The 13,384-nt window shown below is 41.9% G+C and overlaps 1 protein-coding gene across 3 annotated transcripts in view; it reads left to right on the forward strand.

Annotated features, from left to right (window-relative positions):
• phf14 (PHD finger protein 14) overlaps positions 1 to 13,384 on the forward strand; it is a 362,139-nt gene that overhangs the window by 128,482 nt on the left and 220,273 nt on the right. For all 3 annotated transcript variants that reach the window (XM_072509115.1, XM_072509117.1, XM_072509116.1), the window contains exons 8-10: positions 8,696 to 8,842; positions 11,974 to 12,244; positions 12,571 to 12,677. In XM_072509115.1, the coding sequence (XP_072365216.1) occupies positions 8,696 to 8,842; positions 11,974 to 12,244; positions 12,571 to 12,677 (525 nt within the window). The remainder of the gene's footprint in view (positions 1 to 8,695; positions 8,843 to 11,973; positions 12,245 to 12,570; positions 12,678 to 13,384) is intronic.

Consider the following 13,384-nt stretch of genomic DNA (forward strand, 5'->3'; position numbering starts at 1 on the left):
GATAGTTGAGTTTTTAGATGTGGGCTTCAGCAACGGATAAGCTGAGGCAGGAGCAGAAATGGGTGATTGTTGGACAGCTGGAAGTTAGATGTCTTTCTGACAGTTTTTGGGACCAGTTCAGGGTCAAATAGGTTGCAAATAGTGGGCTTCAACCAAAGTCGGCTACTGGGGAAGGGTATAATTTGGTGAGAATACAAAGATTGTGGCGTAACCAATAATGACTTGCATCTGGCTGATGTTTAATTGTTGGAAATTGCAGACCATCCATGATTGCAGCACAATGGTAATGGAGGGATCAAGAGCAAGTTAGGCAAGATAGAGCAGGACATAAACGTAGAATCTGCTGCCATGTTTACAGATGACATTGAGGGCAGCATGTAGACGAGGGAGAGAAGGGACCAATGACTGATTCTTGGAGATTCTACAGGTAACAGTATGAGGGAATGGGAAAAATAGAAGCCAATGCTGAAAATACTCAGATACGAATGGATAGTAAGAACAAAGTGAAGACAACCCAAATGAACTGGAAAATGATCGTTTTCTGGATACCCTATGTCAAATATGTCAAATAACAGAGGGTAAGAGAAAAATGATAATGTAACAAGGCCACTTGTGGTTAAAGCTGGATACAGATTTGGGGCAACACATTCAATGACTGCCGAGGAAAGCAAGGTTGAACATGTAGGATTTCTGAGGGGATTATGGTGCCGAATTTCAACAGGTAGAGGTAGGTGTGAGGAAAGAGAACCACGGCTAACATAAGGGCCAAGAGGGAAAGTTGGTTGTTGAAAGGTTTAGTGGGACTGAGGTCAAGAATATAGGCATCGGTAAAATGGACAAAATGAGGAGGCCCGACGGAATATACTGCTTGATGTATTGCAGAGAAACAGGTCAGCGGATCTGTGTAGGTTTTATGCTCCACACAAGCCTCCTTTAACTACTCTATGTGGAAGCAGGTTCTACATCCTAATTTTTTAAAGTCACGAAGCTTCTCCTGAATTCTTATTGGATTTATTGGCGACGATTTTCAGACCACGTTATCTGTCAGCGAGGATGGCGATGCAGGTATAAAATCCCATGAGAATCAGAAAACATGATTCTTGCTGGCGAGATCGGCAATTTCCGATTTTCTTTTTCTCTTTTTTTTTCCAGGCTCCTAGCTGGGGATGTAATGCAGTTGATGCCCAAAAAGGGCAGGAACCTCATTTAAATACATTTCAATACATTTCAATATACTTACCGAGCCCTCGCTGCCACATAATTTCCCCCCCCCCTCCCCTCACTGAATGTTCATACCTCGCCGAAAGATGTGCTGTTAGGTCATTTGGAAATTCTGAATTCTCCCTCCGCGTACCCGAACACGCGCTGGAATGTGGCGACTAGGGGTTTTTCACAGTAACTTCATTGCAGTGTTAATGTAAGCCTACTTGTGACACTATAAAGATTATTATTATGTGACAATAGTTTTGAAAAAAAATGGATTGGTCAGAGGACCCCCTGGGGGCGCAAAGGTAAATATAGCCCCTGGGTTGAGAGGAACAAGCCCCTGGCAGCCCCTACCGGGGGCGGGGTTTGCATCATGGATGTTGGGGATGGGAGCCCTGATACCGATACTTGTGGTGATCTGGGGGGGGCGGGTGGTGACTGGGTGAGTGAGGTGAGAGCCCCAGTGCTAATTGGGAATAACATCCCATGCCGATTGGTGGTTTTAGGGGTGGGGGGTGGTTGGAGCCTCTTATGCTGATTGGTGTGGGGGGCAGACCACCTACCCTCCCCCCATGCTGATTGATTGGGGGTGTGGGGGAGAGGAGTCCCTGATGCTTGTTTGAGGAGGAGGGGCTGGGTATGTTTTCTTTCTGTGCTGATCAGGGTGCCCTGATCTCTATCAGGTCCCACCTCACCACAGTGACGGCGTAAAACACGCCCACTGAATTTGTTTTTAAGACGCTCAAATTCTGGACTAAAAATCCGCCTGTGTCGATGGAAGAGCTACATGCCGGTTTCAGTCAGAGCCTGACATTGAAGAAATAGGGCAACATTCTAACCCCCATTGTAGTTTTGTCCCCCAGTTTTGGGACTTCCCTGCGAATGGAAGTATCTTCTTTTCATCAATTCTCTATGAACCCCTTCATAATTTTAAATCCTGCTTTAAGGTCACCTCTCACCCTTTTCTAAACAAAAGAGCCCAACATGTTCAGCTTTTCCTGATTGTTAGAATTTCTCAGTTCTGGTATCATAGATCATAGAATTTACAGTGCAGAAGGAGGCCATTTGGCCCATCGGGTCTGCACCAGCCTTTGGAAAGAGCACCCTACTTAACCCCACGCGTCCACCCTATCTCAGTAACCCCATCTAATCGTTTGGACACTAAGGGGCAATTTAACATGGCCACCTCACCTGCACATCTTTGGACTGTGGGAGGAAACTGGTGGAAACCCACGCAGGCACGAGGAGAGAGTGCAAACACCACACAAAGTCATCTAAGGCCAGAATTGAACCCAGGACCCTGGAGCTGTGAGGCAGCAGTGCTAACCGCTGTGCGACCGTGCCGCCCCTTGTTTCTTCTCCAATGTCTTTTTAAAAAATATATCCTATTTGTAATGTGGTGACCAGAACTGAGCACAGTATTCTTAAATTTGGTATAACCAAATTGGTATAACCAAATTTAAGAGCATAACAATGAGAGAAATAAAAAACAGACTGTTGAGCATGCTATGCCATTCAATATGATGAAAGCTGATCTTCGGTTTCAACTTCACTTTCCTGCCTGCACTTCATATCCCTCGATTCCCCAAGAGACCAAAATCTATCTATTCATTGATGGAGCATCGACAACCCCCTGGCGTAGAGAATTCCAAAGGTTCACATCCCTCTAATTGAAGAAATTTCTCCTGAACTCAGTCCTAAATGACCATCCCCTTCTCCTAAGACTGTACCCTCATCTTATAGATTCCCCAACTAGTGGAAACCATCTCAGTGCCAATCACCTTCTGAATCATGTATGTTTCAATGAAATCACCTCTCATAAACTCAAGCAAATATAGGCCTACTTGACTCAACCTCTCCATCATATGACAACCTTCTTGTCTGAGAGGCCAATTTTGTGAATCTTCATTGTACTGCTTCCGGTAAAATATTTGCTGTCCGGCATACTCTAGATTTGGATGGCGGTTAATCAAAAATACCGGTTAATGAGAATTACATTATTCCAGATACAAAACAAGCAGCTGTCCTGTCGTTGAGGGGAGAAGGGAAGCAGCTGGGTAGTCAAGGGCCTGTACCTTGTACCTGCCTGACAAATGATCACTTTTAAACATGCAGAATAGATTACAAGATGGCCAAATCGTTGTCATCAATAACTCTCTAGATTGGAAAATACAGCTGTGCAGCGATGTAGGGCTGTTGACACTATTCAGTGGGAATTGGGACGACCTAGCTGATATGTGCAAGTGTCACCTGAATCGCTAAATGATTTTTTGCCAGTCTGCAATGAAATAGAGCCAAAACATCATTGGATGTGGGGGACGGGCCTTGTGGAGGGCAAGAGAAGGGAAGTTGTTGATCTTGGCGACATAGAGGGTAGAATCTTTCTGGTCCTATGGGCTCAGTGTATAGGCAGGACCGTGAGGAAACTCCAATATCCTAGCATTAGGCCAGCAGTCAGATGCCTTCCTGTCTCTTGACGATCTTCCTGAAAGTGTGTCAATGCCAGCAGAGACTACCTTCTCAGCAGCAGCATGTGGCCAATTTGAATAATTAGTTGCCTGTTTCTGGGCTGAGTGGGGACACCACCAGGATTTTCCTAGAAACAGAAGGACTACACGCCGAGGGCTAGGCCTGGCATGTGTCTTCAGGTGGCGTGCCAACAATTGGCCAGAGCAATCTGCGAGGCCTCTTCCTCTTACCTTCCTCTTCCCTGGAGCAACATTGATCTAAAGGCCACAGCTGCTGTTGCTGGTCATCTGTGGAGGGGTGTAGGCTGGCAGCTGAAGCTAGAGTTCATTAAAAAAAATTTAAACCTCTTCAGAGGGTGACTCCGGTAGAGATGCCTTCACAATCTCCATTCTTTTCAAAAAAAATTAAGCAGTCAGTTCACAGATAGTTGCTCTGAGCGGTAGCTACTGTTTCCAAACTTTGGGCCGCTATGTGGGTTTCTGGCCAGCTTTTTTAAAAAAAAAAAGTAATTCGAACTGACAGAGATTGGGGGGGGGGATATTATAATTTCTGGTTATTAGGGCAGTTCAGTTGGTGAAGTGTTGGATAACACAAGTTTACTGTTATGCTTCCTTAAACATGGAGGCCAGAGCTACATGTCGATGGCGTCTCATGAAAGGACTGTGCCAATACTCCTTTACTTTTTTACTCCAAACCCCTTGCGATAAATGCTAACAACTATTTAAACATAAGAAATAGGAGTAGGCCATGTGGTCCCTTGAGCCTGCCCCGCCATTCAATAAGATCAAGGCTGATCTCATGGTGACTTTAACTCCACTTTTCTGCCTGTAACCATGACTCCCTTGTCAATCAAAAATCTGTTTTAATTGGGCTTGAATATATTCAATGAGGCAAGGGAAGACCCCCCCCCCCCCCCCCCCCAAGTAGGGTTGGCATGCCGCCAATTTTTTGACGATAAACATAGGTTCTTGGTTCTCCCATGCGAGGAAACATCCTCTCAGCATCTACCTTGTATTTTATCAAAAAGATCACCTCACATTCTTCCAAACTTCAATCAATAGGCATAACTTGCTCAACCATTCCTCATTCCTTCATAGCACCCACATAGCGCCTTCAACCCAGGAATCCATCAAGTGAATCTTCTGTGAACTGTTTCCAATGCAAGTTTGTCCCGCAAGTAAGCTGACCAAAACTGTACATCATACTCTAAAGTGTGGCCTCACCAGTGCTCTGTACAGTTGTAGCATGACTATCCACCTTTTATATTCCATCCCCCTTTCAATAAAAGCCAATGTTCAGTTTGTTTCCTAATTATTTGCTGTACCACATGCTAACTTATTATGATTCATGTACAAGGATACCAAGGCTCCTCTGTACTGCAGCATATTCACTGTCTCGTCATTTAATGAAATGATTTTCTATTCATCCTGTCAAAGTGGGCAACTTCACATTGAAAAGGACCCATTAATTCTTACTCTTTGTTTCCTCTCTGCCAACCAGTTTTCTATCCACCTCAATACACTTCCCCCAATCCCCGTGTGCTTTAATTTACGCAGGACTTTGTCAAACCCTTCTGAAAGTCCAAATATACCACATCGACTGGCTCCCCCTTGTCAAGTGTACTGGTTACATCTTCAAAGAATTCCAACAGATTTGTCAAGCATGATTTTCCCTTCATAAATCCATGCTGACTCTGACTGATCCTGCCACTGTTTTCTAAGTGTTCCGCTATAAAGTCCTTGATAATGGATTCAAGAATTTCCCCCACTACCGATGTTAAGCTTACTGGTCTGTAATTCCCTGCTTTCTCTCTACCTCCCTTTTTGAATATTGGAGTGACATGAGCTACGCTCCAATCTGCAGGGACTGTTCCAGAGTCTATAGAATCCCAGAAGATGACCACCAATGCATCTATTATTTCCAGAGCCACCTCCTTAAGCACTCTGAGATGCAGATTGTCAGGGACTGGGGATTTATCTGCCTTCAATCCCATCAATTCTCCCAGCACCATTTCTCTACTAATGTTGATCTTCCTCTGTTCTTCCCTCTCACTAAACCTTTCATTCTCCAACATTTCTTGTGTCTGATTTGTGTCCTCTTCTGTGAAGACAGAACCAAAGTATGTATTCAATTGCTCAGCCATTTCTTTGTCCCTTATTATGCATTCCCCTGTTTCTGTCTGTAGGGGGCCTATATTTCGCTTTACCAATCTTTCTCTTCACATATCTATAGAAACTCTTAGTATCAGTCTTTATGTTTCCTGCAAGCTTACTTTTGTACTGTATTTTCCCCTTAATCAATCCCTTTGTCCATCATTGCTGAATTCTAAACCGCTCCCAGTTCTGAGACCTATTATTTTTCTTGGCCAATCTGTATGCTTCTTCTTTGAACCGGATGCTATTTCTAATTTCCTTTGTAAGCCATGAAATTGGCCCTCTTACCCATTTTGCTTTTGTGCCAGACAGGAATATACAGTTGTTTAAGTTTCCCCATGCGTTCCTTGAATGTTTGCCATTGCCTATCCACTGTCATCCCTTTAAGTGATTCTCCCCAATCTATCAAGGCCAAGTCACGTCTCATATCTTCATAGTTCCCTTTATTAAGATTCAGCACTCTAGTCTCCGAATCAACTACTTCACTCTCCATCTTGATAAAAAATTCTATCATGTCATGGTCGCTCATCCCCAAGGCGTCTCGTACAGCCGGATTGGCAATGATTCCCTTCTCATTACACAGTACCCAGTCTACGATGGCCTGCTCTCTAGTTGGTTCCTCCACATATTGGTCAAGAAAACCATCCCATATACACTCCAGGAATTCCTCGTCTATGGCATTGTGGCGAATTTAATTTGCTCAATCTATGTGAAGATTAAAATCACCCATGATCACCGATATTCCCTTATTACATGCATCTGTAATTTCGTATTTAATGCCATGCCCAACCTCACCACTGCAGTTTGGGGGTCTACATATGACACCCAATAGTGTTTTTTGACCGTTGGTATTTCTCAACTCTACCCATACAGATTCCACGTTGTCAGAGTTAATATCCTTTCTCACTACTGTGTTAATTTCCTCTTTAACCAGCAGTGCCACGCCACCACCTTTTCTTTCATGTCTGTACTTCCTAAATATTGAAAACCCTGGGACATTCAGTTCCCATCCCTGGTCACCCTACAGCCATGTCTCCGTATTCCCAATTATATCATACCCATTTATATCAAACTGCGCGATTTGTTCATCCACATTATTGCAAATGCTCCGTGCATTAAGGCACAGAGCCTTTAAGTTTGTCTTTTTCACATTGTTTGTCTTCCTCTCAATATTTTTCTATTTTGCCCTGTTTGAATTTTGCCCTTGGTTTCTCTACCTATCACTTTTCTTATTCACTTTTCTACCTTTTGTTTTTGTCCTTGTTCCCTCTTTCTCAGACTCCTTGCATAGGTTCCCATCCCCCGACATATTAGTTTAAACTTCCCCAACTGCTCTAGCAAATAGGACATCAATCCCAGTCCTGCCCAGGTGTAACCCGTCCAGTTTGTTCAGGTCCCACCTCCCCAGAACTGGTCCCAATGCCCCAGGAATCTGAAACCCTCCCCCTGACTCCATCTCTTTAGCCACATATTCATCCAATATATCCTGTCATTTCTACTCTGACTAGCACTAGTCGTAATCCTGAGATCACTACCTTTGAGGACGATTTCTTAACTTCCTTCCTAGCTCCCTGTATTCTACTTTTAAGACCTCATCCCTTTTTTACCTATGTCGTTTGTACCGATGTGTATCACGGCCACTGGCTGTTCACCCTCCCCCTCCAGAATGTCCTGTACCCGTTCCGAGACATCCATGACCCTAGGGAGGCAACATACTATCCTGGAGTCTCATTTGCTGCCACAGAAATGCCTATCTATTCCCCTTACAATTGAGTCCCCTATAACTTATATAATTGTGGAATTATATAATTGTGGAAACTCTTACCCTCTGTTTTTGTATCATTGGCTAATTTACTCTCATTCTACCTTTTTTAATATCAACCTTTTAGTGGTTCTTTAGTTTCTAAAACGCTCCCAATCCTCAGACTTAATATATTGTTTACAAGATTGCAAGTCTCTTTCAATCAAATACCATCCTTAACTATTTTCATAAATTACAGATGAAACTTTGTTTTTCAATGCAATATAATTTTGTTAAAACTTCTTTATTAGTTGAACATAACTTATCTGATTTTCAATTATACTTTAATTAATGTATTGAATTATACTCTCCAGACAGTGTTCTTTTACATTTATTAACTTGAGTTGCTACTTTAATGATTTGTGAATCTGTGCCCCCAGATCCTTTTGCTCTTCTACCCAATTTAGACCCTTATACTTCAGATTCCAAGTCCAAATCTTTTCTGTAAATTGGGATCCTAGCATTTTCTGCCACTGAGTAACTACCTTTAACCTTCTCTGATTTGTTTGGAAGCCACTTTGCTATTCATTCTGTGGCTTGTCAACTGACTTCCCATACTGAACCTTTTTTCATGAGCCTACTATGCAGTGCCTTTACAAATGCCTTTTGGCATGATAGAAAAAGCAATTGCCATATTTAATGCAAGATGGCCCATAATTGTTGGTAAATTTTAGCATCAAAATATCATTTGTGAAGGGAAGAAAGTCTGTATTGTGTCAAGAGGAGGTGAAACTTCAAGTGTTTATTAAAGTCAGATTTTAGTGCAGCTTCAAACTAATACATGGAAACAAGCAATGCAAAAAATTGTTTCTAATTTCAATACATATTCAAGTTTTTTAAATGTTAATGTGTGCTTATGGTGTGTAAAAGCATCTGTTGTGGTCGATTGCAACCAGCTGCTCAGTTTAGAGGTCTGAAACATTGTGCTGTAATTGTTGACTATCTTTGAAAAGTTTGGCAATCAGGACAGATGCCATCACAATCCTTTTCAATTGAAAAGACTCTTGCTATAACTTCCTTATATATGGAAAATTGAAGTGTCTCTGTTTTTGGTCCTTTGGAACAGGATATAGCTGATCCATTTTTTGCATATTGCAAACAACACGCTGACAAGTTTGATAGAAAATGGAAACGAAAGAACTATTTAGCTTTGCAGTCCTACTGTAAAATGACTTTGCAAGAGCGAGACAAGCATGTTACACCAGAAGCACAGGTATGGGTGCCAGAATGCACCACACTACTTAGCAATATTTAGTATTAAAGATAAATAGCTATGTAAGTTAAATGAAATAAAAATGCAGTTGCAAATGGTCAATGGATTTGATCAAATTTAAACAGTTTGTTGCATTTTTATTTGCAGCATGCTAGACCTTATTGTTAATTATAAATGTGAAATATTACATTGTTTTTTAAAACATTACTCATGTACCCAGCATTAAAGGTAATGATTATCCTTGCAACAAACATATTGTAGCATGGCTGCCAATGGTTGATTAAAATTGAGGATGTGCAATAGGCCTGAATTGGAAAGGTGTCGTGGTTGTAGGGCTGAGGACATTAGAGAGGTGAGGCCTTGGAACGTTTTGAAAAGAGGATTAGAATTTTAAAGTTGTGGTGTTCCTGACCAGGAGCACAGTGAGCACAGGAGTGATGGTTGAACTTGACTAGGTGTATTAGGATACAGATGCAAGTTAGATAGAGGCAGTCGATGAGGTTAAGTTTATGGAGCGCAGAAGATGAGAGATCAGCCAGAAATGTTTTAGAATAGTCAAGTCTAGATGTAAGAAAGGCATAGGTGAGGGTTTTAGCAGCAGATTAACTGAGGCAAAGCTGAAGCTCAGCAGTGTTACGGAGATAGAAATAGACAGTCTAATTGGAGGGATGGACATGTGGTCAGAAACTCATCAGAAGGTCACAAGTTACACCAAGGCATCAAATAGTCTCATTCAGCCTCAGAGTTGCCATAGAGAGTAAGTGGTTAGGGAGTAAACTTGTGATGGGAACAAAAGACAATAGCATTGAAAGAGTCATCTGGACTTGAAACATTAGCTCTTTTCTCTCCCTACAGATGCTGCCAGACCTGCTGAGAATTTCCAGCATTTTCTTTTTGGTTTTAGATTCCAGCATCCGCAGTAATTTGCTTTTATTACAATAGCATTGGCTAACTTATTTAGATGGAGCACATTTCTGCACATCCAAAAAAGATGTCAAACAAGCAGTTTGACAATTTATTTACATTGATGGGGTGGTGGAGTAGACAGAGGTGGTGATGAGGTAGAGATGGAGGTAATCAGCTATATGTGGAACCTGACATGTAATTGAGGGGAAGCATGTGGTATGTGGTTCAGAAATATGTGTGCATCAAGGATAGATCTTGGGGAAACACAAGAGATAACAATGCGCGAGCAGGGGAGAAGTAATTATAAGTGAACCTGGGCTACAGCTGAATAGATGAGAATGAATCCAGGCAAGTGCAGTCCCACCTAGCTGGAAAAGATTGATGTGGCCAAAGGTGTTGAGCTGCAGACAGGTCTCAAAGGGCAAGGAGGGATCATTTGCCACAGTAACCTAGGGTATCTATTGTTGCAGTACTGTGGTAAGTGTACAAACCCGAGTGGAGGGATTTGAACATTGAGTTCCAGGAAAGATGGACATGGATTTTGGAGGTAGCACATTTGTTATATTTCTTTGTTGCTGCAAAGGGAAACGGTAGAGAGATGTCCACACTCTGGATTCTTGTGAAACACGATGAGAGGTTTATTAAGGGTGTTTCTCAATACAATCAAGATGGCAATCTACTCAAAGATAAAGGATTTTGGAGAGGAAAGGAAAATTGGAAACAGGGTGGTAGTTTGTAAGGATGATGGGGCAGAGGGTTTTCTTTTCAAGAGGGGTGATGACAAAAGAGAAGAAGGGTGGGGGGAAACAGTACCTTGGGAGAGCCAACTAATAGTAATATCCGTTAACTTGGGGGCCAGGAAGTGAAGTTGCATGATCAGCATTTTGTGTGTTAATGGACTTGAGGGAGCAAGTGGTGGTTCTCATGATTAAGTTGAGCTTGGAGAGGGAATGAGGGTATGGATAGGAAAGCAACTAGAGAAACAAGTTTCCGACTAAGGTGTCTGAGGAACTTTGGAAGAAGTTTGGCCTGCCAAGCTATTGGAAAAGAAGGAAATGAGAAAGGTATCTGAATGATGTCTCAGTCTTATTGACAATGAGTCCAAAAGATCATTGCAGTTTATTTGGTGAGGATGGAGGAGATGAAGAAGATGCTTTGCAATAGGGCTTATCTCTGCATTCTATGATGATCCTGGAATAGTGAGCAATTTGGCAGTTGGGACAGGATCTGATTTCTGTGGTCTAGCCACTTCTGGCAATGAATGGCTAAACCAGTTCTCTGCTGTATGGGTTTAAGTTTGCATTCCTTGGGCTTAAGGGAGCAGAGGTATGGAACTTAACTGGGGGGTTGACCAGGTTGAGGTAGAGTAATGATTTTAATGGGGACTTGGGACATCACAGGTGGAGGTGAAGTTGTGGTTGAGCAGGTCGTTGCAGAAATGTCATTCTGAATAGAGGAACGAAGGCTAAACAGCAGTTGTAAGTGAATTGGGAGAGTAATTTTCTAGGGGTGCTCCCACAGAAGGAAGTAAGGCTGAGAGAGAATTGAGATGTAGATATCAAGTGATCGCTGATTGACACAAATAGAGTACCGAAGCCACAAATGATGGCAGGTTCAAATGAGTGACTGTGAAGGGTTGGGACATTCTATATGAAACGTGAGATTAGCATGGCAGTGAACTAAGATGTGAAAACTTGATGAGTTGAGTTGAGATGGAGGTTGAAAGGCCTGAGATTGAAAGGTTGTTTGGGTCATAGACCGAGGGAAGAAATTCAGGTAAAGGTGAGACTATTTGCGTGGTGCTTGGCTGGGCAATGGAGAATGAAGATTTTAAAAGAGAGATGGGAGGGATGGATGAAGAGGCTAAAAACAATAGAAGTTGTGAAAGGAATAGGTAGAGGAACTACCAGCTAACCAGTGCACACCAAAAATACAACTAGCGGAGCTTAAACTCTTTAAACTCTATATATTCCAGATTAAGGAACATATGAAGTTAGGCAAATTCAAACTTTTGTTGCACTGTATGAGAGATAATTTTGTTGAACTAATTGATGAATGTTGAGGAACTAACATTTTGACTTAAAAGTGTTACCATAATTAATTAAGTGCCGTTAACTAATATCTATTATGTTCTCAGCAATGTATGTTCTAATTTGAATGTAAAACATGCCTTTGTGTTCAATTTATTAGTGTTGATGATATTTGAAATTTCCTTTTATGTTTAGGCTCGCATTACTACAAGACTGCAGCAATATCGTGCTAAAGTGGAATTAGCTCGTAGTACCAAACCCAATGCTTGGGTTCCCAGGGAGAAGCTGCCACGACCACTCACCAGTAGCGCCTCAGTGATACGCAAGCTTATGCGGAAAGCTGAACTGATGGGAATTAGCACAGACATTTTCCCTGTAGATACGCTAGATACCAACTCCAGTGTAGATGGCAGGAGAAAGCACAAGCAGCCAGCTTTGACTGCTGACTTTGTGAATTATTATCTTGGTATGGAAACAAAAAAAACGGATTAAAAATAATTCTCAAATAAAATTATTCACTAATTCCTGGGATAACATTCCATGGACTACTATTTTTTAATTTGTGTGAAACACTTTTCTCCCTTGAATAAAGGCTGGGGCTAAATTAATTAGTCTTAATTTTGTAGTTATTTACTAAATATACATATTTATATTGGCCCACTGTAGCAAGAAAATTAAGCTATTGACTGCATTCTGATATTACTTGATACGTTTGTTAAGTATTGTAAACTAATTAATTTGCCTCATTTTATTAATTTACCAGTCTCTTAATTCCATCTATTCTTTTTACAGAGAGAAATATGCGCATGATGCAGATACAGGAAAACATTTGTGAACAAAAGAACTTAAAGGATAAACTTCAAAATGAGCAGGAATCACTTCATGTAGAGTATAATAAGGTACAGTTAAGTTAAAGTGTCCACTATACTTGAATATTCAGTGTATTCTCTGTTTATCTGGAGAGGGTGGTGTAACCCTGGGAGGGAATCTTTATCATACCAATCAGAAACTGAGAAATAAAAACAGTTCTTGTGGCAGTTTGACTGTTGCATCGTATTTGGGGAAGACAACATTTGTGATAAAAGTATTTACTGACAGTCTCTGTATTAGAATCCATAGAATCCCTACAGTGCAGAAGGAGGCTATTTGGCCCATTGAGTCTGACCTTCCAAAAGAGCACCCTAACCCAAACCCCCGCCCTATCCCCATACCCCAACTAATCTTTAGAAACTAAGGGGCAATGTAGCATGGCCAGTCCACCTAACCTGCACATCTTTGGACTGTGGGAACAAACCCGGAGGAAACCCATACAGGCTTGGACAACACTTACAAACCCAAGACCGGAATTGAACCCTGGTCCCTGGCGCAGTGAAGCAGCAGTGCTAACCACTGTGTACCGTGCTACCCTTTTTAGTAAGGAATTAACACACGTGCACACACAGACAAGCATTCCACTCCCCCCCCCAAAAAAAAATTTTGTTGGGGAGAGATGGCGGAGGGAGAAATAAGAAACAAAATCTTGAAAAGTGGAATTCGAGAGGATCTGCCTCCAAATTTGTGTTAGGTGGAGCTTCATAGTAGCTGAGGAAGCCCCATTCCCGCATGT

This window comes from Scyliorhinus torazame, chromosome 6, assembly GCF_047496885.1.
Source record: "Scyliorhinus torazame isolate Kashiwa2021f chromosome 6, sScyTor2.1, whole genome shotgun sequence".
Taxonomy (NCBI): domain Eukaryota; kingdom Metazoa; phylum Chordata; class Chondrichthyes; order Carcharhiniformes; family Scyliorhinidae; genus Scyliorhinus; species Scyliorhinus torazame.